The sequence below is a fragment of the Theropithecus gelada genome, chromosome 10 (genome assembly GCF_003255815.1).
Source record: "Theropithecus gelada isolate Dixy chromosome 10, Tgel_1.0, whole genome shotgun sequence".
NCBI lineage: Eukaryota > Metazoa > Chordata > Mammalia > Primates > Cercopithecidae > Theropithecus > Theropithecus gelada.
Window position 1 is genome coordinate 43,694,106 of NC_037678.1, and position 26,593 is coordinate 43,720,698.

The following is a 26,593-nucleotide window of genomic DNA, read 5'->3' on the forward strand; positions in this document are numbered from 1 at the left end:
TGCCCACCTCAGCCTCCCAAAGTACTGGGATTACAGGTGTGAGTCACTGTACCCAGCCTGTATTTTCTCCTTAAAGCTTTATTGTTTTACCTTTCACATGCTATTGATTAAAAAAAAATTTTCTTTTTAAGAGACAGGGTCTTGCCATGTTGCCCAGGCTGGTCTCTAACTCCTTGACTCAGGCAGTCCTCCCACCTTAGCCTCCCAAAGTGCTGGGATTATAGTCATAAGCCCCTGTGGCCAGCCTGCTATTGATTTTTTAAAATATTATTATTATTTTAGGGATGGGGTCTTGTTGTTGTTGCATAGGCTGGAGTACAGTGGCACAATCATACCTCACTGCAGCCTCAAACTTCTAGGCTCCAGTGATCCTCCTGCCTCAGCCTCCCAAGTAGCTAGGACTGCAGGCATGTACACCATGCCTAGGCTGGTATTGATTTTTACAAGTTAATCTTATAAATCTGTACTTTGTACTTTACTAAATCCTCTCACTTTTTAGTAATTATTTCTCTGTGGATTTTTGGAGGGGAGTGTTATAATGCTTAATAATCACCTGTAATTTTTTTTTTTTTTTCAGCAGGGTCTTACTCGGTCATGAGGCTGGAGTGCAGTGGCATGAACATGGCTCACTGCAGCCTCGGCTTCCCGGGCTCAAGTCATCTGCCCACCTCAGCCTCCCAAGTAGCTGGAACTACAGGCATGTGCCACCACACCTGGCTAATTTTTAAAATTTTTATTAGAGACAAGGTCTTGCTTTGTTCCCCAGGCTGGTCTTGAACTCCTGGCCTCAAGCAATCCTCCTGTGTCTGCCTCCCAACGTGTTGGGATTACAGGTATGAGCCACTGCACCTGGCAAAAAGATAGTTTTGCCTCTCCCCTTCCAATTCTAGGTCTCTCATTGCTTTCTTTTGTTTAATTGAATTGGCTTATTCATCTAATACGATGATAAAGAGTGTGATGATGTGAGGCATCCTTGTCTTTCTTGTTTCTTATTCCTGACATTAGTGGAAAAGCTTTTAGAAGTTCCTCATTAAGGCCGGGCGCGGTGGCTCAAGCCTGTAATCCCAGCACTTTGGGAGGCCGAGACGGGTGGATCACGAGGTCAGGAGATCGAGACCATCCTGGCTAACATGGTGAAACCCCGTCTCTACTAAAAAATACAAAAAAACTAGCCGGGCGAGGTGGCAGGCACCTGTAGTCCCAGTTACTTGGGAGGCTGAGGCAGTAGAATGGCGTGAACCTGGGAGGCGGAGCTTGCAGTGAGCTGAGATCTGGCCACAGCACTCCAGCCTGGGCGACAGAGCAAGACTCCGTCTCAAAAAAAAAAAAAGTTCCTCATTAATTAAAATGTTGACTTTTGGAGATTTTATTTATATACATGATATATACTGTACTAAGTATATTACATATAGATATGTGGGATATATAGAGAGAGTCTTTATATCAGAAAAGCATCCATTACTATTTTATTGGATTTCTAAAATATGAATCAGTATTAAATTTTGGCAAATATTACTGTATTTGTTCATATTGAACAAACCTTGAATTCCTAGAATAAATCTTACCAGGCATGATGTATTTTTTTAAATGTAATATGGAATTATGTTTGCTTATATTTTAAAATATTTACATTGATATAAGTGAAATTAATCTGTAATTTTATTTTTGGGTGCAGTCTTTGGCATGTTTTGGAATCAATGGTACTCTTTATAAAAACAATTTTGAGGTTTTCCTTTTATTATGTTATGGTCTGGCATAACGTAAGTAGCATTGGGATTATTTGACTTTTAGAGGTTTAATAGAATTCCCCTGTGAAACCATCTGGGCCTGGTGCCTTTTTCCTTTTCCTCATTTAAAAAAAAAAAAAAGAAAATGTAATACATGTACTAAAAAGTTCCACATACTAAGTGTACAGCCCAGTGAATTTTCTCAAATGGAATACATTTGTTTAACCAGCATTTAGATCAAGAATAGAAACTTGCTAGCACCCCAGAAGTTTCCCTCATGTTTCCTTCTTGTCATTAGCTTCCCATCCCAGCGAGAGTCTGGAGCCTTTCCATCGTGGAGGCCTGTCACTGTGCTTTGTGTTTTTCTATGGTAACTGGTCGGCTTAGATTTATGATGTCTCTGCTGGGGTCAATTTTGGGGAAAAGTACTTTTTTCAATGATTATCTATTTCATCTAGGCTTTCTAATTTATTTACATAGAATTATGCAAATTGTTCTCTTATGATTTGAAAAGGTTTATTCCCCCCTAATATCTTCCCTAAGCCTTAAAACTACAGGCATTAGATATGTTTTTCTCAGATGTTCCATCAAGTTGCATACTACAGGAAATTATAAATCCCTCTCGGTCGGGCACAGTGGCTCACGCCTGTAATCCCAGCACTTTGGGAGGCCAAGGTGGGTGGATCACCTGAGGTCAGGAGTTTGAGACCAGACTGACCAATATAGTGAAACCTCATCTCTACTAAAAATACAGAATTAGCTGGGCGTGGTGGCGCATGCCTGTAATTCCAGCTCCGTAGGAGGCTGAGGCAGAAGAATCGCTTGAATTCAGGAGGTGGAGGTTGCAGTGAGTGAAGATGGTGCCATTGCACTCCAGCCTGGGCAACAAGAGCAAAACTCCATCTCAAAAATGAAAAAATAAAATAAAATAAATCCCTCCTATGTGTGTGTGCGTAATAGTGTTATTGAAAAGATACCGCCAGGTGCAATGGCTCACGCCTGGAATCCCAGTCCTTTGGGAGGCTGAGGTGGGTGGATCACTTGAGGTCAGGAGTTTGAGACCGTCCTGGCCAACATGGTAAAACCCCATCTCTACCAAAAATACAAAAAAGTAGCTGGGCGTGGTGGTGGTGGGCTTCTGTCATCTCAGCTACCCTGGAGGCTGAGGCAGAAGAATTGCTTGAACGAGGGAGGCGGAGGTTGCAATGTGCTAAGATCACGCCACTGCATTCCAGCCTGGCTGACAGAGTGAGACTCTGTCTAAAAAAAAGAGAAAAGGAAGGAAGGAAGGAAGGGAGGGAGGGAGGCAGACAGGGAAAGGAGGGAAGGAGGGAGGGATACTTTTCTGTTACTTTTACTTTCTAAGTACACATACATAGCTGGGTATCTATGTGTATTTCACATGGTGAAAAGTGAATAAAGAGGCCTCTATGAAAGACTGACAAAAAGAGGACAAAAGAGATTTGGTTGGGTTGTCTCTTCCCTCTCTCTTCTGCCTTCAGCTGTGCTGTGATACCATCTTGCAACCATGAGAGAGAAGCCAAGAAAATTGGGACGCATTAGTCCTGCCATTGATGAACTGCTGAAATAACAGGAATCACCTACCTCTAGAATTCTTGGTAAGTGGATATAAACTTCTGTTTGTCTGTGCCACTGTGGGTCAGGATTCTGTTACTTGAAGCTGAATGCATTCTTAACTGATACAACAAATAAAATAGGCAAAATGAGAAGACTTGTTGTTCATAGCATATGTGTTTTTTAATGTGGGAAAATTATCCTAGAGATGCAAAGTCCTCCAGCTTTGAAATAAGAACCTGTATAGCAATTACTTAAATTAAGTGCTTATTGCAATGGCCTTTTTAGTGTAACCTTTATTAAAAGCATAATTTGCTTAAATTCTTCACAACGCTTTAGATATCATTTACCTTTTTCACGTGTGAGCTAACTACAGCACAATGGGATAGGACCTGTTGTACAAATGATGGGATGCATTTTAATAGGGCTTTGAAAAGATTAAATGAGATCATCCATATGCAGAGTCTAGAATAGTACCTGGCACATAAAGTCCTCCATAAATGTTTGTTACTATTATTATTATTACCTTTGGGACAGAATCTCACTCTGTAACCAGGCTGGAGTACAGTGGCATGATCTCAGCTCACTGCAACCTCTGCCTCCTGGAGGCAGATTCTCCTTGCCTCCCGATTCTTCTTGCCTCAGCCTCCTGAGTAGCTGGGACTACAGGTACTTGCCACCACACCTGACAAATTTTTAATATTTTTAGTAAAGATGAGGTTTCACCATGTTGGCCAGGATGGTCTCGAACTCCTGACCTCAGGTGATCTGCCCGCCTCAGACTCCCAAAGTGCTGGGATTACAGGTGTGAGCCACTGCACCTGGCCGTTAATTATATTTTAATAACAATTTTAAATAATGATGTTAGCTATTAATACTTGATGGCTGACTTCTTTTCATCTTTCACATTCTCAGAAGAAAATGTACTACATCAGAGAGGCCCTCCCCAGCTATTCTATCTAAAGTGAAATCTCTCCTCAAATATCTCCGATTCCCCACTGCCTGCATCCTGCTTATTGCTTCAGAGATTTTGTCACCATCTGTAATTCTTTTTATCATTTATTTAGTAAGTGTGTGTCTCCCTCGCTAGAACATGAATCCCACAAGAGCAGAATTCCCACTGGCTGGCATGGATCCCATAGTCTCTATGTATTTATTGAGTGAAAAGATGACCAAAGCCATCCAAGAAAGCATGATAATAAGAGGATAATAAGCATGATAATAAGAGGTCTAGGTAGAAGTGGTATGCAGATGTGGCCATTTTGAGGGCATAATTTTGTGCACATTTAAGTAAAAGTGGAGGTAAATAAAAATTCTGTCCCTTTTTAGACCCTTCTCACACTGTGAAGGGCCCTGATGGTTTTTTATTATCATGTTCAATCTAAAAGGTCAATGAATAGTCATTTATAATATTTGGCTTATACATCTCTACAAACTGTGGTGAAATTGTTACCTTTAGAAAAATAGTTTGCTTTGCACTTTAATAGCGATTTGAACATCGGATTAAATTTTTTTCTTTTTTCTTTTCTTTTTTTTTTTTTTTGAGACGGACTTGCTCCGTCGCCCAGGCTGGAGTGCAGTGGCACAATCTCGGCTCACCACAAGCTCCGCCTCCTGGGTTCACGCCATTCTCCTGCCTCAGCCTCCTGAGTAGCTTGGACTACAGGTGCCCGCCACCACACCTGGCCAATTTTTTGTATTTTTAGTAGAGACGGAGTTTCACCATGTTAGCCAGGATGATCTCGATCTCCTGACCTCGTGATCTGCCCGCCTTGGCCTCCCAAAGTGCTGGGATTGCAGGCATTCCGATTAAAAAAAAATTTTTTTTTAAATGGCTTCTTGTAATCAAAGATTTAGATGAAATTATTATGTTTTGTTTTTTGAAGATCCTAAAATGTAGATTTTAAAATAGCTGTAGAAGTTCTGCTTGGTCCCAGGGGAAAAGGGAAAAGGAAAACAAAATTGTTTTAAATAGCAGTGATGAGCCCTAACACAGGGAAGCAAGTCTCAAACACATCAGGGTGACTGGTGAGGGCAGAGCCCTGACCTGGTAGGGAGGCAGGAGTATGGCCAGTGCCACGGTCTGTGGGAAGAGGCCCCACCCAACTACCTGGGTGTGGAATCCCATGGTGACCTGCAGGATTTTCGATGGGGGTCACAGGTCATGGACTCCTGATAACTGACATCATGGGAAGAACACCAGGAGACCTTTTTCTCTTTTCTCCTGCATCTTCCAGGACAACAGTATCTTGTAGGGACCAAGCAGTGGGCTTTGGCTACTTGAGTTTGAAGCCCATCTTCCCTTCTCACTAGAGACCTCTCTCGGGGCCTCTCTGGGCCTCGTTTACTCACTGTCAAAATAGCAGCTGAACCTATCCCACTGGGTAATGGCTAGCACTAGTAGATACCTGATAACTGTGCCTTTTGTGGCCCTTCTTCTAGAAGATACCATGAAGTCTCTGTCAGTTATGACCAACAAGGTGGGGCTCTGTGGTATCATTTCCCTGGGCATCTCTATGGCCTGGGAATTTTGTGTTTTCTAATTTTGATGGATATGTGGCTAGAGCTGTGACAATCTCATGTGGATTATGCTTAGACGGTTCCAGAATTTCTGTGCAAAAGGGGCATACAGGTGGCCATCTTGGAAGAGGAGCTAGGGGCTGGTCTTGTGGTTGCACTTGATAGCCACTGTCCAGGTTTTAGGTGTTTATTTGGGGTGCTTTGGAGGATTATGGGAACTTGTGGGCTAGTCTTTTGGTTATATTTGCATAGCAAGCCCCAATTTTTACTTGGATTGTATATTTATTTGGGAGGTTTTGAGGGCTTTGTACTAAAAACTGCATAGCAAGCACACGTGTACTGAATGTTGCGTGAAAAATTAGATGGAAATGCAGGTATTTGCTACTTTTCTACCCCCCTTGGGGCTCATCGCTTGCTATATTGTATGATTAATTTGGGTGAGAGTAATTTGATCTGGAAACTAGAATAGGAAGTGGATTTGGGGCCTGGATTACAGAATGAACTTGAAGTCCCATTTGCCCAGCTTCAGAGGGCACCATCGTTGATGCTGGTCACTTCCTCCCACCCTTCCTGGGAGCCACCCAGGAAGTGACCACGTAGCGACAACACCTTGGGGGATAAGCCTAGGGGTGAAAGTCTAGGGAACCCACAGGACCTCAGAAATAAGCCACACTCCAACCCATTGAGTATGGACTCCCATCCCCACTCCCAATTATAGTGAATATTGTGAGTGATGGTCCACATATCCTGAGGTTTATTAGCTATTTGTATTTAAGTTGCATGCTTATATACTGTGCCCATTTTTCTGATGATATTGCTTATTAATTCATAAAAACTCTGCTTATTAAGTAAACCCTTTGTTAAATTTTTACCCAACCCAGGCCCTTCCCCCATTCAAATTTGAAGTGTGATTTTCATTTTTGTAGTCATCCCCAACCCCCTTAAGGCCTTTAGGTCTCAGGTTATGCTGCAGAGAGGCCCTTTATAAACCCAAGAGTTTAACTGTAAAATAGCCACTTTAAAAAGTACCTCTTTTATTTAGATGTATGTGATCAACTTGTCAAATTCATTTTGGTGTGTGCAATGAGGTAGGGATCCAGTCTAAATTTTCCCCAAATGGCTACACCATTTCTTGAATAACCCCATTGATTTGAAACACGGCACTCCTATATTTCTCCACATCATTTAGTCCCTATCTTATAGCAAAAAATACACTACTTTTCTTAGGAAGCCTGGGTCAGCAGGCAAACTGTGTGATGATGTAATGGCACAGTTGTGTGATGTTGTTGGCAGAATCTTTGGATAGGATGGCAGTGATCAAAATGTAGAGGTGACTGGGGCATAGTGGTCCACTATGGGGTAAAAGTTTGGGAGATCAACAGGAGTGGACTTTTCCTATTGTCTGAAAATTATTTCAAGACACCTACATTTTACAGTCAGTCACCAGAAAACATACAGTGGTGAGATTTTATACCCACTTCACCTTGGGGCCTCCCAACTTTTGATGTAAGGGCCAAGTCAAACCATGAATGACAGGAATCTGCGCAGAACCACAAATAACTCACGGGAGTCCCATCATTCTTTGCTCACATTTAATTTTTATTTTGATTTTTTTTAATGCTGCACAACACAATATTTATTTCATTTGTTTCTTTTATTTCATTTTATTTGTTTGCTGCTGTTGTTTTATTTATTTTTATTGAAAGTCAGAGGGAACTTCTGTGGCCTTTTCTCCTTTTTCTGTAGGCCGCCTTAAGCTTTCTAAATTTGGAACATCTAAGCAAGCTGAAGGGAAAAGGGGGTTTCGCAAAATCACTTGGGGGAAGGGAAAGGTTGCTTTGTTAATCATGCCCTATGGTGGGTGATTAACTGCTTGTACAATTACGTTTCACTTTTAATTAATTGTGCTTAAGGCTTTAATTAAATTTGGGGGTTCCCTTCTTAGAGCAGCTCGTACTGACGAAGGTGCATGCGCTGAATGATGTCACGGCAGTCGTTGAACACACGGCGGATGTTCTCAGTGTCCACAGCGCAGGTGAAGTGAGGGTAGCAGTAGTGACGCCCATCTCCACTGGCAGTGCTGATCCTCTGCGGGTACAAACGCAGGGACTCGTCAGTGACACCCTCGCCAGGAACCACCCTATCACTGATGGGGACACCTACCAGGGACGGCTGTTGGCCAGTCTCTGATGTCATATGAAAACGAAAGCAAAAGGAGGGGTGCAAAGAACTCAAATCCACACTGGATGTGCGTGAACTAAAACCATGGACCTGGGTAGCTGAACCCCTGAAGTAAATTTACATCCATGAGAAAAAGAGGAGGAGGAAGAGAGGAAACTAAAGACAGGCTCAACTCACCAGAAACTCATCTCGAATGAAGTACTTGGCCCGGGTCACGCGTGGGTCCTCTCCGGGCTCGGGAGTAGCTATAAAAAAAGGGAATATATATTAATGTAATTAAAAAGTCAAGCAGCGCTGGGGTGCTAGCATCATTGTAGCTCCTGAAGTTTCAAAACCCTGATGTTTCCATATGAGAATTAATGCAAGTGTGTTTTTCTTGCTTCTCTTACAGATCCTTTATGGTTTGGTGGTGGGAGGGGGATGGCGGCTTTCAGCCCGACTGAAAAAGAACCACTGCAATGAACAGCCAGCAAAAGAGTGGAAGCCATACACACCATCCTCAGGAGTAGTGTAGCGAGCAAATTCTGGAAAGTAGTCCTCAATCTTCGATTTCCCAGCAAGGACTTTCTCAGCGAGCAGATCTTGCTTGTTGAGGAACAGAATCACAGAGATGGTGCGCAGCCATCTACAAGAAGGGAGGCCGTGTGAATGCCCGGGAGAAGCGCGCTTTTGGCCAGGGCTCTGGAATGCTTGCACAGGGTTCTTTTCTACAAACAGTGCAGACCAGGGCCTCCTGGGCAAGCGCAGGGGGTGGGCGGTCACTCCACAAACCTGTTGTTCCAGATGCTCTTGAAGAGGTTCAGAGCCTCCTGCAGGCGGTTGGTCTGGTTGTCCTCCCGGATGACCATGTTGTAGCTGCTGCTGGCCACCACGAAGATGATGGCAGTCACATCTTAACCAAAGAAAGCAAAGCCAAGAGCGTGAGCAGCGACACTGATCCCTAACAACACAGAAGCAAAGCGTTCTTCACGAACAGCCAAGCCCACAGCGTCCTACCATTGAAGCACTGGATCCACTTGCGGCGTTCATCACGCTGGCCACCCACGTCAAACATGCTGGTGGAGAGGAAGACAGCTGGTTATTCCAGAGGGGCTGGGGTAAATGTCAAGAAACCATGATCTCTGTTATATAAAAAGGTAACAGTGGGCTTACTGGAAGTTGACTTTGTCCACCTGGAACTTGGTCTCGAAGATTCCAGAAGTCAGGACGCGGCAGCGAAGCAGGTCCTAGAACAAAATTGAGGTCAATGGATCTCAGCAAAGCCAATCGAAATAGTAATAATTTCCAATCTAAAGCAAAAGTCTGGGGTAGTTTGGGAAGAGGGCTCAGGGTCCTCTGGTGGTGAAGGGTTTTGCACACCTGGTCGCTCGGCACATAGTCAGCCTGCTTGATCACATCGATCTTGTCCAGGAAGCTGGGAGAAAAAGAAAGGCACATGGGGTGTTCACAGCGTTCACATTAATTTGCCAACTATTTGTCTCTCTCTACAAGGTCAGGCTCAACGGAAGTGACCGTCCCACAGTTATGCAGCACTAAGTCAATGGCACATTTGCTTGTGTGTTGGTTACATTTATAACTCAAAGCTGATGCCTTAAGAAAGTTAGGCCCAATGGGATTTAAGATAAATAATTTTAGGAATCAGGGAACTCTAGATGCGTCTAGCAGCTAGCCTGCGGCCTCGGTGCAGTGGGGCCACACAAATAGCACAGGACAGAGGTGGGGCTTTGTTCTTCATGTTTATTTTTTTCTATTTTTCTTTTTTATTCTTTACTTAGCTTGTTTATTCCTGTTGCTCTCTGGTAATATTCTTGATTTTTAAAAGGTTTTATGCACATCAACCAGTAGAGAAAGGACCCCAAAACCAGGCTGACCTATCATAATCTGTACCATTTGGTAATGCTTGACAAAAACATTTTAATTTTCAAATTTCCTGCCTAAAATGGCAAACAGTTTGAAAATTGTATACCTCTGTATCATTCAGTTAAAAAAATAAATAAATAAAGTGACATTCTTAAAAACATCAAGGACTTTCTCCTCAAGGGCACATGAGATTGTTTTAGTTACTGAGAATCTGTATCCCTTCCTTTTCACTTTTTAAGAATCTCATTGATTAAAGGGAACAAAAGAGGTTGGCACAAAGGGGCCTTCTCGCCCTAGCCATCCTGAACAGGAAACAAACACAAAGTTCTCTTCCGTTCTGTTTGGTCCATGAAATAGAACGCTCCAGATATTAAACTTTTCATTTAAAAAGCATCTTGTTTGTGTTGCTTGACTAGACACACAGGAAAATTTACTTTTGAAAGATTGGGGTAATTTAATTAATACAGAAAATGCTAAAACCAGTTTATTTTTTGGAGGGAGAGGCATGTAGAGATTGGAATTGTTTTAAAGTGGGCTAATGAGAAAAGAAAATCATAAAGAGAGAAAAGTCTGTTTCAAGAAACTGCCTAAGTTTTGTGTTCCCCTCTTCCTTTTTACTAGTTCAGAGTTAGTCTGGCTTAGAGGATATACTAACTTGCCCAATCAATCTTACATTACAGCACCAGTCCAGAAATAGCTCCCCAGCCGCCCTGGCCTCCAGCATGTTACCATGGCAACAGAACCACAGTTCTATAAATAGATCATCAGCACCAAATCTTGTGAGAGAGACATCTGGAGTGGAGCCAGCCAAACCCCAGCTCAACAAATAAAAATAGGCAGCTTAAGAAATGGGCACGGTACCAGTATCCCAACTTTAACATAAAGGCAGTTCAACAGAAACGTGCCGGCCACGGCAGATGCAGGGCTGTTTGAGCCAGCGGTGAGGGAGGACATTTTAAAGGTTTTAAGCTGCGTTGTTCTCTTTTTCTCTGAGTTTCCTTACAACTTTTCATGATCTATACAAATGGTGCAGTTTTCAGACAAAGTTTCAGGAGTAATTGAGTGTTGCATTAAAAAACCCCAAAAACTTCTAAATGATTTGAGAAAATGAAACCCAACAAACTTCAACCACCTGGCTAAGCTACTGTTAATTAATGCAGCTGTGACTCCCTGCCCCCCAGCATTCAAAACTGGGATGGTTAAACTCTCCTAATCTTGTACCTGTACTTCACTTCTGACTTGGATCCAAAATACAAAATGCAAACAATTCCAGGATTTCCATTTGTTTTGCGTTACTATAATTAGCGCTTCCAGCTTTTAGTTCGAACTTTTGAGAAAATCAGGGACTTTGTTGAAGAAGGAGTGGGGGCTGGGGGCCACAGGGACCAGCCAAGATGGGCTGTTTTTCTGTTCCTTGAAAAAATATACAAATTTGCTTGTATATTAAACCGTGGAATATCTGTGTATGTGGCAACTGAAAATAACCAAAGGAATTTCCTATGGGAAGGGAGGGCTGGGGTTGATAGATTGCACAGACCCTAACATAGGCTTATATGATTTATAGATAAACAGTATTACCTCTTCCTCCCTCCTGTTTATTCAGGTGGTTTTCACAATCAGTTCCTTGGGCTTGAGGCTACTAAGTAAAGCAATCTTAGCCCTTGGTGAGTCAGCCTGGCACCTTGGTTCTGATTAGTTAATACTTCCTACAGCAAAATCAGTTCCGAGTTTCAGCTACTTGTAATAAGGACAGCTAAAACATCAAACCTCTACTAGACTCCCCTGTCCCGAGTCACAAGACACTCCTACTTCATAATATTAACTGAGACTGCTTTGTGCATTTGTGCAGCATCAACAAACAAAAGATATCTTTACATTTTTGGCTGGGCGCGGTGGCTCACGCCTCTAATTCCAGCACTTTGGGGGGCCAAGGCAGGCAGATCACAAGGTCAGGAGTTCGAGACCAGCCTGGCCAATATGGTGAAACCCCATCTCTACTAAAAATACAAAAATGAGCTGGGTGTGGTGGCGGGCACCTGTAGTCCCAGCTACTCAGGAGGCTGAGGCAGGAGAATCACTTCAACCCAGGAGGCAGAGGTTGCAGTGAGCCAAGACTGCACCACTGCACTCCAGCCTGGGCAACAGAGTGAGACTCCATCTAAATAATAATAATAATAATTATCTTTACATAATTTTTAAATAACCCTGACCACCATATGCTTGCTATATCATGTGCAAGATGAGGGAGGCCATAAACTATTTAAAAGGCAACTTTCTAGCTATAGGGTGTGATGTCCTCTGGGAGAGACCATGGTGGGTGACAGGGACAGAAGGCAATCCCTGAGGGAATGGTAAGTCAGGTGTTAGGCAACAAGAGTAGCAGCGTGGGCATCAGGTGTAGTTGTGCAATAAAATCTGTTTCGTAAGTTTCCCCCTTCTTCATTTACCAACACACTAATCAGGCAAGCCCACCTTTATGAGTGACTTTGGAGAAAGAGGACTTTCCCATTGCTACTGCAGGCCTTAACCCATCCTCCTTGCAGGTAGTAATTTATTTGAAAATGACCCCACCACGGTACTGTACTGCTTAGGTGTACAGTTTAGGATTTAAAATACACTGACCACTTACCATCCTTGAAATCAAGAGCCGGGGGGAAGGAATAAATAAGGACATGAAATAGAGTTCAAAAGTCAAGACAACACAAAAGCAAACGCTACCTAGAGTCACTCAGATCTAGTAACACTAGGCAGCTACTGGAGTCTCTTACCTGAGAGCAGAAATAGAGCAATCAACAACTACCAACGAGAGAGGAGGCGTAGCTGTCTTCACTGTTCCTCTTTGTTATGTTTTAAAATTACAGCAATAAAATGTAGTATTTTTACATTATTCAAAATGTGAGAACTGCCCTATTTCTGTAAATGCTTTGGGTCAATTCAATTAATTACTTCCCAGTAATTAGGAATACTATGAAACTCATCATCATCTTGCTCTAACAGACATTCAATGTTTATATAAAATAATGTCCCTGCACTAAAAAAAAAAAAAAAAAAATGCAATTAAGGACTTTATAAAACAATTCAATCAGATTCGAACTTTCTGCCAGTGGGGTAACTGGTTGGCTTCTACGAAAGGAATCATCGACAAGTAGCTTTCCAAGCAGGATCACAGGTTTGCATGTTTTCTTGTGTCTGCCTGTTTTATGTGCCGGTGGGTCGGGTGGGGTTACTTACTACTGGGCGCAGTCAATCAGCTGGTACTCGTTGGAGCGTTCATAGCAGGCACGTACTCCTTCGTCCTCCCACAGAGCCTTGGCATGCTCGTAGAATTCCTGAAAGTGAACACAAGAAAGTTTAGAGAAAGACAAGAACTTGAACTAATCAAGGACACTGTCATTCGAACCCCGAGACCAGAGTTCCCTATGTGACCGACACTTGGTGTGATTCTGAATTTTGAGCCCAATTAATGAATTAATGCTCACAAAGAACTTTAATTCAACACGTTAAACATATTCAAAAGTTCATGCAATTAGCTGCTGGTCTTATTGTGAATTACTGGTTTTGGGTAGTTTCTTTTTGTGTGTGGGGGGGGAATGGGGGGAGCTACTGAGTAATTTAGTTTCTTTACAGAATTGTTTAGGAAGAATATACACTAATCTGTGTTAGGCGAATATGCCAATAAATGGTTCAATGTTGTGAAAATAAGAAACTTCATTTGTAGGATGTGCCGGGACTAAATCTTCCTTCTGGGAAAATGTGAATCTTAACAAAAAAAAGGATGATAGGGGACTTGTAGGTGGGAACATAAAAGTTCAGATGTTAGTAGGACTAATAAAAGGTTATTGTTCGGATACATTTTTAATAGGCTGCTGTTTTTCCTATTAAATATGGAATCATAAGAAAGTCAGTGGGTTATATTATACATACTGTGTTTACTGCTTTAATTTTTTCGAAATGATGCTATTTAAAAAAATTTAGCTATCCATACTAACTAAATACTACTAATTTCTCTGCTAATGTAAGTTTGCAGCCAAGTCGATCTAAAATATACAAACACAAATTCCCACGAAAGCCTGACAAAAGGCAACAATAACTCATTGTTTTCGCTGTAGACAAGTCTCTTCCTTGTGGGCCTTACAAACACATACATCTTTCTATCTCATTTCCCATTCCCCGCTTATAAGCCATTCTCCCCACGAAGGGGCCTAACATATATGCTTGGGCTTGAATGGTTTTTTGTTCCCTAAAAGTAGTTCTTTAGGGAGCCAACAGTGTCGTGCATCCAGAGGAAAGTCTTTTCCATATGTTCTATTTCATGATTATTTTTGAGTTATAATTTAGATATATTTCATTTTTTTAAATACTGAGAAAAGATTTCATTTGCCCCGAGACAAGGACTGACTTTAGAAAAACTCTTAATCAGTGTTAAAAGGTCACCTGTTTAAAATGAGAATGTCTTCCATTTGGCACTTCACTGAGGCATCCCAAGGTACACCTTAGGGCACTTCCAGTGGAGTAAATGGACAATTAGTATTTGTGTGCCATATTTAAAATAGTTTTGTTTGTCCTAAGAAGTGAATGAGGGAATAATTAAGCCTGCCGTAGCTCAGAACTTTTTTTCTTGCCCACATGCAGGGCTGTCACTGACGTTCCTATAGGAACACTGTGCTCAGGTGGGCGGGGCTAAGGCCACACAAGTTGGGGTGTAGCTTACGGGAGGGAAGTCAAAGTCAGGCACGTTCATCACACTCAGAATGTAGTCCACTCTGAACTGGTTCTCGGGGTTGGCCAGCTCCACGGGGGGCACCAGGTTGCTCATGGCGGCCACAATGGTCTGAAAATGATTTAGCAGAGTGGTCAGGGAACAGCACTGGATGGGAGGGGCTACAAGACAGAAAGCACAAGGAGCCAGAACGTACTTCGATTGCCTCTTTCAGGTTGTTTTTGATGTCCTGCACTTTGGTTGCCTTCTCACTGCAGTGGAATTGAAAAGAAAAGAAAATCATATTGCACCACGTCAGTTAAGAGTACTGCTTTCATAAAGATATCCCGACTAAAAAGCATAGTATTCTGTTCTTCAAGGAGTTGTGGGCTCAGATCTGTACAAAGATTGGAGGTAGCTGAATAAACGTGGTTGCAAATTATAACCTCCCAAATGTGTCCTGAGGACATGCCCAATCGGGCAGATTAGCAAATTGCCTGAACAATCTTGACTGTACCAGAAGTTGCACGCAGCTCATTTAATCTTTCATGGGTTGGAAACCCCCACACTACATACTAACACTTCCTAAAGGCTTCTCCTGGTCTTATCAGCATCTGGGTAGGGGTGAGGCTGGAGTGATAGGTCACTCTGAGGTTGGGGTGGAGCAAAACAGTCCCGTGGTTTGACTTGGAATTCACTCAGTTGCTACATGAGCATAGTGAGAGAACCAGTGAGCACAGGTGGTGGTGGTTCTAACAGTTCATTACAGGAGTCTGGGCGCGATGACTCATGCCTGTAATCCCAGCACTTTGGGAGCCTGAGGTGGGCAGACTGCCTGAGGTCAGGAGTTCGAGACCAGTCTGGCCAACATGGTGAAACCTCATCTCTACTAAAAACATAAAAAAATTAGCTGGGCGTGGTGGCATGTGTCTGTAATCCCAGCTACTCGGGAGGCAGAGGTTGCAGTGAGCCAGGATGGGGCCACTGAACTCCAGCCAGCGTGAGACGCTATCAAAAAAAAAAAAAAAAAAAGTCGTATGTGCGATGCTCCAGGCACCCCGGCTAGCAGCAATGAAATTTCTAGTTCATGATGTTAGTACATGTTGGTCCATGTGCAATAGGAATCAAGTAAGATTCCACCCCCTAGAAGGCCTTATAATCTAAGGGGAAGGGGGTCACATCCCGCTGGCAAGTAGAGGTTGAAGGTTTTGTAGCTTTTCATTGACTTTAACTCAGCCACATGGGACGGCCTGTGTGGTCTTTACGGAATTATCTATATTCAGGGTTACTTGTCCCACAGGTAAAGGCCACACCCTTTGGCTTCTGGGGACCACAAGAGAATGTTAATTTTTGTACCAGATTACACTGATCCAAATGCTGTATGTTTTTCAGAAACTAGCCTTCATTAGAAGCACAGCCAGGGAAGGTTCTCGAGTTTATGTTTTCAGGGGGCAAGAAAAGGCCTCTTGTGTGGAGTATGTATCTCATCAGGTCTATAGCCCAAAAATGGAACAAGCACACACAGCACACCTGCTGTACCTGTTAGGCCCTGGGAGGTGAGGGCATCGTCATGCAGAAAAAAAGGTGCTACGGTCCTGCTCCTCTGATGGGGAAACTGAGGCTGAGAGGGGGAAGTCTTGAGTCACGGAGGCAGAAACCAATGGGGGTGGGATATGGAGGGGACAGAGTATCTTTTTCATGGTGTGTGTGTCTGTGTATATACACACACATACATATACATATATATATTGATCTTTTGAGATTCCCAGTTTTTGAAGCATTCACTTGGCTGATTCACCAATTCATAGAATGGAGGTAGAAATTAAACATATAATCCCTCCAGACTAGAACAGGACAAAGTTAAGGCAGAGGAAAGGCGAAGGGAGGTTAATTAGCAAGAGCAGACTGGGTGGTCAGTGGAGCAGCAGGGGCGGGCCAGGGGTGGGGGGACTGGAATGGACGGTGGGGCCAAGTGCACGCCTGTCGACAGGCCTTCCACAAATCATTTGGTCTTTCCTTTCTCAAAGAATTATACTTGCAAATTTATTCTTTCTGAATAAACGTCTGTGTACTTCTGGGCCTTCACCTGCTGAAGGATCCCATCTCGCCCCTTTCCTACGTGAAGCCTCTTTGACAGGTCTCTGCACCACTGCTCTTCTACATTGAAGAGCTGATGAAGTTCAGAGGGGTCATGCTCATTAGTGGTGGGGGGTGTCTGGGGTTGGGGTGGAGGACAGATGTTGCCAGGAATCCCCTCAGGGCCATTTGAGTAAAAGTGCTGCAGGTCCAGAGAACCTCAGAAACACAGATGACAGGGAGGTGAGCTTCAGGTCTTGTGCACAAACCTGACATCTGATTCTGGCCCCCAGACTCCTAAAGCAACCACCTTCAAGTGAAAGGGAGTGAGTCCTGACCGTTCTGTGGGACTGTCTGCTTTGTGTGTGCAGAATCAAAGCTCATGTCTGAAATTAAGAATTTCCAGCCTTGGTGTTAGTCTAACATTAATTATTTAGATGTTAGAAATTAAAAGGACTTGTGTTTGATCGTCCCCAATGTTCACTTTTGAATTCAGAATTTACCTAAAACCCCCTAGGACAAATCTATTCCCATTCATTAAAAGCAGGCTCCATTTCATAGGTAATGAAAGCTATGAACCTTTGGTTTTGAGGTTCCACAATAGTAAAATTAGATACATTCGGGTACTAAATATCCAAATCTGCATACAGCAAGAGAAAAGTATTTCCAGAAACAAGTTTCTTTCATTCAGTTTGATATTTTGGTCTAAGCAGTAGTATGATAATTGGAAAACTTCCCGTCTTAAAATACGGATATTTTGAGAACGTGTTCAGTATTCATCTACGTATGTGAATAGGTGTGGGAGTATATCAAGTATAAAACAGCTAAAATAGAAATCTAAAATCTAATTCGGGTGTGTAATACTAAAACATAAAATTCTTCCATTGAAGCAATTACTATGTAGATGGAGATATTATACTGGGGGTTGGCAGGTTTATCATCACTTTTACTATTGCTTAATGAATTTAACGTTGATTGTGAAATTCAGAGAAAATTCCTTAGATGTCTTTAAACTACTCAACAAAGGCAAAACATATGCCATTAGCTAGAATTCTGATTCGCTACAAAATTGGGACTAAGGCTGGAAGTACTTTTAGGGTCTTGGTGCCTCCTCCTCCCCCTTCTATGTATAAAGCAGATGGGCTGCGTTCAGTTTTTAAGAGCTCCTCCCCTCCCCCGCTTCAGCTAACTAAGTGGTGGGGGAGGCTATTCAGGTCTCCACCTTATCCTTGTGCTTTGGTAGGAAAAGACAGACAAAGGAAGACAGAAGACAGACGCGAGATACAGGGATTGCTGAAACATGCAGAGAATTTTTATTTCTCACGAATGTTAATACTTATATTGACTTGCAGAACAGAATCAGAGAGATGTGCAGGCCAAGGTATTAGTAGGGTTCAAGGGTTTAGCACGACATCTAGTACACAGTAGGTTGCTCACTAAGGACTTGTCATATTTTGCTCAAATGCCAACTTTTGGTACAGTAGATTGTCAATTAGTCATTTCTTATAGAGATGCCTTTTTGGATAGTCGTCACACTACATTTCTGCCAATTAAGGATTTCAGTCCATTTTTCGTTTTTTCAATCATCGTTTAAGGTAAGGTAGTAGGGGCCCCATCCCCCCTCCCCCCTCAGACAACAGAATAGTATTCTTATTAGAAGTTCCTAAGACCGAGCAATTCCAGCATGCAAATTGTGATAGGACATAGCCGGGAAGATGAGAAACTGTAGCCATCATCTAGGGATAATATATTCTAAAAGAAACAGATGAACAAACATGTGTCAGTTACTTTGTCCCCAGACCCCAAGATTTTTGCCCCTCCCCTCCCCGGCCACAGAAGCTGTTTCTTTGAGATGCCCTAAACTAAGTCAATGGTTCTGGATGTTCTCATGAAAAAGAGCCACTCCACCGCTGCATGCGAAACACGCAGCAGAGCTAGAGCGGTTACCTGGCATGCGTGTGTGTGCGCGCGGCGCGTGTGGCTGTGTGTGCGTGTGCGTGTGTGTGCGTGTCTGTGTATGCATGTGCATGTGTGTGCGTGTGTGTATGTGTGATGGGTGTGGGGATGCAGGAAGCAAAGAAAAAATAATTTGATGATGAATGGAAAAATAAAAGATGCCATCATGAATCTCCTTATGTACTAGCTAACGTAAAGTGCCTTAGATTCAAATAAATTTGATCATTTTTAAAAGGCCAGAGGCTTTTCAAGATGATTCTTAACGACCTGCTGCAAGGTACCAAGGCATATTAAAGACGGTGCAGCATTGCATATTTTAATAAAGGAAAAAAATTTTGTTTCAAAGAGGTCTGAAATTTTAAAATCAGACCAACCAGTGGGTAGATGGAATTTAGTAGATAGTTTTAAAAACAAGTAGCTGGTTCAAATGGAGAGCTGGGGGAAAATAGAAACCATATGGAAAAACATCAATTCTCAAAATCCTAAATTGATCGTCTAAAGCTGAAATCTATAACTTTCCCCCAGCTGGATCTCATTCTACTTTAAGCATGGCCAAAAAAATTATGTTACGCACTTTACTTGCTCCAAAATGTCAGGAAATTGTGTGTTATTTGCAAATGCATGCCAATATGGCTGATGGTCCTTTAAATGACTTTTATTTTCTTCCCGGGTCTCTGGCCTCAGTTTCCCAGTATGATCTTCATGTTTGTTTTGTTTGTTAAAAAATTTTTCTGTTTTTGAATGTGCCTACCCATCGCTGTTGCTCCTTGCAGCCTGCGGGTCCTCTTCGCCGCCCCTTTTAAAGAGAGATTGAAAGCTCACCTAATCTGCAAGGCACCGCAATTTCACACAAACCCCACACAGTCTCTCTACATTCCTAAACAATCAGCCAAGAGCAAAAGCAACAATTCGCGCGCCATCCATCCTCCCGTTAATTCTTAGGTCGCCTTTCTGGCTAAATTGGAACGTCCACTGAGACTGCAGGCCATGGGGGAAGAATCCTACACGTTTGCTGCAGTATTAACAGAGCTCTCTGGAGACTCTGGTCGGACACAGGAGGGATGGATAATTATTTTCTTGTGCTTTCACTAAACGTACATGCATTAGGGAGCTAAAGCAGTGATTTATCTCACAATTCTTCTGAGAATGTGGCAGCGCATAAGGCTCCTAATTCTCCCAGGTCAGAATCTTCCCAATGTTGTAACTTAAAGCACAAAGGCATAGACGGGGGAGATTTCTGCCCAGGATTTCCTGCAAAACTAATGACCTCACTTCTTGCAGTGGAAGGAAACTACCTATAAAATGGTTTTATTTATAAATAATTGTTCCCCATAAATTGTCATTAAACTATGTCTGGACTGTGATACAGCAAAAAAATAAAAATTAAAAAAAATTAAAAGAACAAAAGCCCACCCACTACCACCATAGAAAAAAGAAAAAGAAGAAAAAAAAAACCCCCAAACCCAATCTTCATAAACAGTAGGAATTCCTCCTTGAAGGCCGAAGGGCAGCCTTCTACAGTTTGGTAATTGATCAGCTTACTTCAACCAATGTTAATGGTGTTTATATTTTGGTTTTGTTTTGTTCCTGGCACTAAATGTAAGAAAAAGAGTTAGCTTTGAGTTAGAAAATCCACATCCAAACTCCGTATTTCTGAAGGTCAAATCAATATTATCTTACTCTTAAAAATTTAATCGGCATGGCAGCCCGCAGAGAGTTAAGGCAAATTTAATAGCTCAGCAGAGCCCTAACAAAACGCAAGATCAGGGAGGAAAAACCCTGTACCACACAGACCACCCTTTAGGGACAGATCTCACTGTGTCACAGGGAATTCCTAGTTAAGAAGGAAATAGCTTTTGTTGCAATACCGCAGTGAGGAAAAAGAAAAAAGGAGGCAGTTGGATGAGATAAAAATAAGGTATCTAGGCTCCCATGAGGAATACCCCTGCAAACCCTTTCACAGGCTAAATTTAACATATCTATGCCCTTGTCTGCAGAGAAGGCAAACTGGGAATGTTGCTTCCTCTTTCCAAAAAGAAAACAGAAAAGAGAAGTTCTGGTTTAAAACCCTTGCCTGGTGTTATAGGCTGGCTCACTTAGGGAGGAGAATCCTTTCTATAAAAATTTTTAAATTTTAGGGCAATCTGTAGGGTAATGAAGCTGTTAGTAATTTATTTCAAAGGTGACTTAGCTTCTACTCGACTCAAAATAAGGTAAATAGTGGCTGCTGCATCTTTGAAAAATGCTAGCCATGTCCAGTTTTAATGAAAATATTTATCTAGAGGATACGTGGTCAAATTATTTTTGCTTAACTACTCTCATGAAGTACTCCTGCAAGCTGCAGGAGGGAAATTTATGCAAGATTTTTCTTCAAATGACAAAATTCATGGTTGGAAGTCTGTCTCCGGGTTTTTATTTATGGTCAGGATGGCAGTCTCCGTTGGCAGGGCTTTATCGAGGGGTGTGTCAAGAATTAAGAATTTCAGAATTGCTTGGTGACAAGTGATGCTAACTTACTCAATAGCACATATGTGTATGTTGATAAGCCACTGAGAGTCATAATCAGTTGAGTAAAGAAGCCCATCCTTCTGCATCCCAACCAATCCTTCTGAATTCAGGGTTAAAGTAGAAAAAGCATCCTAAACTAACATGACTATTTGTATGGGTGATGTCATCCTTCTCTAAACAATTATTTGATCTAACAAATTCTAGAATTCACCATAAGGAGCTGCCTGCCTTGCTCTGAAAGGTGAAAAAGTTCACGTTCGTTTCCCGGATGCTTAGTGACTAGTAAAGGTGTTTTTTTTTTTTTTTTGTGGGGGGGGGGGGGGGGGGGGGTGGGCAGGCATTGGTATAATTAAATGCTACCGCCTTGTCTCCATCTCCCCTTTTGAAATGGAAGCCAAAGCAACTCAAGGTTAAATTTTCAATTGAATCCAGGTTTAAGAAAGGGAACAGGACTGGGCTAACCAGCTAGTAATTACAAACTAGTGCCTTCAGGTGCTTGAAATCTAGTGCGCTTAACGCTCTCACACCAGTGAAAATAGACTGGTCAACTTAGTTTTTTCTGTTTTTTACACACTTTGTCACATGAGAACGATGGGTAGGCCCCAATCTGGGGTCTTGGGGAGAAAAGCAAGTTCCCCGATTTATTGCATTCCTCATGCCAGGCAGGGCTTCCTAACTTGTGTCACAGGTCTAATATAAAGTCTTTCCCGTTTAATCTTCATTCCCGCTACTGGACTGCCACACTGCACTATATCAGGATACCTGGGAGGACTTTTCAAAGGCAAAAATGCCCCTCAGTGAGGCTGGGAGTGCCTAACTCCCAGCCTTTCCATCCTTTACATAAAAGTTCCCTTTTCTTTTCCTTAGGCAGGGGTACTGATTTGCTTTTTGTTTTAAAGAGAAACAATGATTTGCTCATAATGGTAATTTAAAGGGGGACAAAAAAAATTACAAACTATAAACACGGGCTGCCACTTCCAAATCTGTTTCTGGTGAGAATATTATGGAAACGATGTTTCCTAAAACATCCTGTGTTGGTTCATTACATTGAAATCTGTGTGGGGTGGGGTGGGGTGGGGTGAGGTGAATCTGCAGTGACCAGCATGGGCAGGACAAGGGGGCGGCCAAAGCCACATTGAAGACACTGCAGTGATGTCTGGAGGCTGTGGCAGGGACCTGGCCCAGAGAGGGGCTGTCACGGGGCCAAGTGCTGTCAAGCATCCCCCGCAACCAGGCATGATTTTCTTGGGATAGGGAGATGTTTGTCACAAACACTGGTGCTTTCATCAGTAGTATTTGCTGCACCAAAGACCCAAGGGGGGGGGGGACCCTAAAGAGCCCTTCCCAGGATTTTCTAATATGTAAATCCAGAAAAATTAAGTGAAAACTGGCTGCCCAGCCCCCAAAGCCTACCTATACTTCCTAAAGGTTAGTATAAAGTCTGTTCCTCTTACTTGGTGCCCCTGCACAGATTTGACACTTACTCTCCATTAAACCCATTAACATGCAGGATCCTCATCTGCTTCACAATGGTGCTTTTACCAGATTCTCCAGCACCTAGAAAACGAAAGTAAGTCTCAGGTTATGAAGGAGGCATTTTAACACTTTGGGCAGGGAGGACCTGCTGCTGTTGTTTTGTTTTTCCATAGAAGCAACACACAAAAAAACAAACACAAAATCATAGACTTGCAACTTTTCTTGACATTTCGACGCAGAGAAAAGGAAATCAATCTCCAACTCAGTGTCTACCTGCAGTATTTCACCACCAAAATAACAAACAAGAATTCAGGGTTTGCTGATTTTAGTTTTTTTCTTTTGATTGTTTAAAAAATTGTGGGGTGGTGATGGAAAGGGGCAAAGAGAGGGAATGACGCAATTTTGTCATTTGCGGGGTAAACAAGAAAATTGAAGTTAAAACTGTGAAACTGAATCCCTGATACATGAACATTCACACATAAACGTATCTAGACACACAATTCGTTGTCAGATGTTTCATGGTTAAAATACCCGGGATTCCCAACAATGCCCAGACGCTGCAGTCTCTTCCACATCACGTAGCGATGCAGCACTTTCCTTCTAAACATTTTCACAACGCAGCTTCTTTCTGTGCAGGTTTCCTACCCCTTGGGCTACTTAAAAATCCACCCCTAAAACTGCATTACATTTTATCCACTTAGCCATACTCCTCTTTCCTCACAAACTATATCTTTCTAAAGATAAATTCCCTCTGGGTACAACTATGTTGCTGAGGAAAAGGGGAGACCATCAATTATCTGTCATCTTCTGGAAAAACCACACTTTAATATCAAATACGATTCTTGAGACCCTATTAGCATTAGGTAAACTGTAACAGTAAAAAGTAATACAAGAACAAAACTTTAATCAAAAGGAAAACTATCCCTGGGAACTACTGAATTTGAAAGATTCCAAGCCCTTCCCAACTCAAAAAGTAGAAACACATGCCTCCATTTTAAATCATCTTTCATTTGTAAAAATACATATATGTTTCATGGAAAAAACACATTTCCATCAAGCTAGAGGGAGGATGGCTATTTTGCATCTTCTTTTTTGCGATGCACATTCTCCAACAGATCATCTATGTGTGAATATTTTGCCCTCCTTCCACACAAATCTGTTTGTTTTCACCCCTTTTTCTTTTTAACTTTTAATTGTATTGTTTTGTTTTAATGCCCAGATAGCAGAGCATTCCTCCTTCACTTGCCTTCTCACAAGCCCATAATCAATATCTGTAAAAGTTAAAATTAGTTTCTATGGAAAACATTGATTTCAAAGCAAACACTATCTTAATGAGCCTAACTTTGGTAAATTAAAAATATAAATGGCACTATTAAGAGAGGCCATGAAGAGAATACGTAATATTTAGCAGGATCGCTAATATTCTAATTTCAGAAGTGCTAAACTGTGTAACAGTTACAGGACGTATCTTTTACAGGCAAAAACAGATCCGTGCCTCAGTTTCCACATTCATGAAATGTGGCCGAAAAATTATTTTAAGATCATTGTAAGTTCTCTAATTCACTTAATTTTTATGTCATTAAGATAGAGTAAAAAGAGGATTTGGGGCATTATTAGGTTTCCTCTTTTGGGGGGAGGCATTATTTGGTGAGAATCACCATTGAAAAATGCAAAATGTTGTGTCACTGGCTTAAGCTGCAGATTCCTAGGCCAGAGGCAATCAATACATCATGATGTAATGTAGTCATATAGACTAGGACATTTAGATTAGCCCCTGTGATGCAAAGTGTGTTCTGAGTAACAGTCTCAAATTAAGTGGAGACTTTGTGATCACAGCACAAAAGGTGTTGGAAATTTAAGATACCATTAGCATCACACTTGACTTAAATTAGTATTCAGATAGCATTCACAGAAAAGATTCTAGACTTTTCCAGATTTATACTTTGAAATCAAGTTATACACATAATATCCCAACAGCATAATTCTGCCTTCAAAAGTTTTAGACAAGACAGCAACACATGTACCATTTAATTACTGAAATTGCAAATGCATAAACATCAAAGACACTTATTTTCACTTAATTAGTATTTTTCTTCTTTTATAAATCTGGACCCAGGAGAACAAAGTCATGACCTATCCAAAAAGAGCAAAGCAAAAGCCACCAAAGGAAAAAAACAACAACAAAAAACGGCCTTTTATATTTTCTTCTTTCTACTCAAGCTGTTTTGCTGAAATGTGACCACGAACTAGGTCTTAACCTAGCAAATTCACAAATTTATTCAGATAGCCAAATTATCAAGGAAGTGGAAAACTTCCATTTTTAATTAATGCTGTGTAATTCTTTTGGTCATTTAAAATTTTTTTCTCCCCAAAACAGCACCTTAAGGAAAAAAAAAGGAGGAAAGGCCATCTCCTTATAACCTTTTTAAATTTAATTTTATTTTTTTGCCAGAGGAAAAATCGCAATCAAAAAAAAAAAAAAAAACCCAAAACCAAACAAATAAATATCATTTGATAAACAACTAATTAATGTCTTTTTATCTCTTCCCACCTGGAGGAAGTCTTCTCCTTACAGCACTCTCAATCCCCCCTCCCACCTTGAAAAGGACAAACCCCCCCCCAAAAAAAACCACGCCATTTCCAGACCAAGAAGCCATTTACAGACAAATGTCATTCTCCAGTTTTATCTGATTTGTGAATGTCTTTGTTTTTTCTTTTCACAAAGCACTCTCAATGTGGCCAGCCAGCAGAAAAATGTGTTTTTTAATGGTTTATTAAAATAGTGTTGGGGGGGCGCTGGTGGTGGGGGGGGGCAGCTGCTACAATTAATTCTCCGCTCTGCTTTTGAAAAAGCCTGCAAGTCTGGAAGGGGAAAAAAAGGTCATACTGTAAAATGACGTGTCATTTGGCTTCACGGGGCACTTCTCGTACTAACTCTATCCATTTTTTGGTGGTGGGGGGTGGTCTTATTTTATTTGACTCTCCTTCTCCTCCCTTCCACCGCCCGGCCTGGCCCGGGACACGTCTGCTCCGCGCACACACAGTCGGTCCTGCCCGAAACGCACCAAGTCGCGCCCAGCGGCAACCGCCCTCCCTCCTCCCCCCGCCCCCCCCCCCCCCCCCGACTCCGGCGCCACGACTCCCTTGCGCCCCCTCCCCCCCACTGCACCACCTTTACCGCTCCGATCCTTTCCGAGGGGCTGATGTCACCAGCCCCCCCACTCTCCTCGGCCACTTCTCCCCGCCAAAGCCTCCCTTTGGCGAGGCCCCCTCCGCCACCACGGCGCCCCCCAGCGTCACCCCCTCCTCTCCTCGCCCCTTTCTTCCCCCTTTCCCTCTCCCAACAAATCTCACACCCCACGGAGGCGGGTCCCCCTCCCTCTACCCGCCACCCGATTTCCTGTCCCCGAAACCCTCTTTTTGTCGCAGTCTCCGGAGCCCCATGGGCCTCCCCCTCCCCCTCCCCAACACGCACCCAAACCCCTGGCGTCGTGTAGGCCTCGCGGAAAAAGAGAGAGAGAAAGAGAGAGAGAGGGAGAGAGCGAGAGCGAGAGCAAGAGACACACAGAACGGGCGGGCCGGGGGAGGGGGACCCGCGCCCGCGTCGCCACGGCCCCCTGCCCCGTTTTTGAGCCCCCGCCCGGCCGAATCCGCGCCCCGGGGTCCCCCTTCCGGCCTCGCCCCCCACAGACAGAGCCCGTGAACGGGCAGGGGGCCCGGGAGCGCGCGCCCGGGGCGGGGGGCGGGCTCGGCGCGCGCGGCCTGCGGGGCGCCCCTCTGGGGCCCCCGGGCCGGGGCCGGCGCCCCCCGCCCGCCCTTACCCAGCAGCAGCAGGCGGTGCGTGGCCCGGTAGACCTGCTTGTCCTTCTGCAGCTGCTTCTCGATCTTTTTGTTGGCCTCACGCTGCGCCTTCTCCTCGTTGCGCTGGTCCTCGGTCTTACTGTTCCCGAGGCAGCCCATGGCGGCGGCGGCGGCGGCGGCGGCGGGGCGCGGCCGGGCTGCGGCGGCGGCGGGC

At 43.1% G+C, this 26,593-nt stretch overlaps 2 protein-coding genes across 13 annotated transcripts in view; both read right to left on the bottom strand.

Moving 5' to 3' along the window:
- Nucleotides 1-7,400: 7,400 nt before the first annotated feature.
- Nucleotides 7,401-26,593, bottom strand: part of GNAS (GNAS complex locus) — a 71,905-nt gene continuing 52,712 nt past the window's right edge. For 5 of the 11 annotated variants that reach the window (XM_025398425.1, XM_025398427.1, XM_025398419.1 and 2 more), the window contains 12 exons: nt 22,587-22,659; nt 19,346-19,390; nt 14,780-14,834; nt 14,575-14,694; nt 13,095-13,192; nt 9,363-9,417; nt 9,156-9,229; nt 9,000-9,058; nt 8,775-8,895; nt 8,498-8,628; nt 8,181-8,248; nt 7,401-7,910 (listed from right to left, as the gene is read on the bottom strand). In XM_025398425.1, the coding sequence (XP_025254210.1) occupies nt 7,764-7,910; nt 8,181-8,248; nt 8,498-8,628; nt 8,775-8,895; nt 9,000-9,058; nt 9,156-9,229; nt 9,363-9,417; nt 13,095-13,192; nt 14,575-14,694; nt 14,780-14,834; nt 19,346-19,390; nt 22,587-22,659 (1,046 nt within the window). In that variant the 3' untranslated portion in view covers nt 7,401-7,763. Of the gene's footprint in view, nt 7,911-8,180; nt 8,249-8,497; nt 8,629-8,774; nt 8,896-8,999; nt 9,059-9,155; nt 9,230-9,362; nt 9,418-13,094; nt 13,193-14,574; nt 14,695-14,779; nt 14,838-18,861; nt 18,865-19,345; nt 19,391-22,586; nt 22,660-25,788; nt 25,802-26,399; nt 26,588-26,593 lie in introns of those variants that run through there. The other 6 variants (XM_025398421.1, XM_025398418.1, XM_025398420.1 and 3 more) reach the window with 6 other exon arrangements.
- Nucleotides 14,680-26,593, bottom strand: part of LOC112632630 (neuroendocrine secretory protein 55) — a 64,657-nt gene continuing 52,743 nt past the window's right edge. Inside the window, exons 2-4 of one of the 2 annotated variants that reach the window (XM_025398429.1) lie at nt 22,587-22,659; nt 14,780-14,834; nt 14,680-14,694 (exon numbers count right to left, since the gene is read on the bottom strand). The gene's annotated coding sequence lies outside the window, so the exon portion shown is untranslated. Of the gene's footprint in view, nt 14,695-14,779; nt 14,835-19,345; nt 19,391-22,586; nt 22,660-26,593 lie in introns of those variants that run through there. The other variant, XM_025398428.1, reaches the window with a different exon arrangement.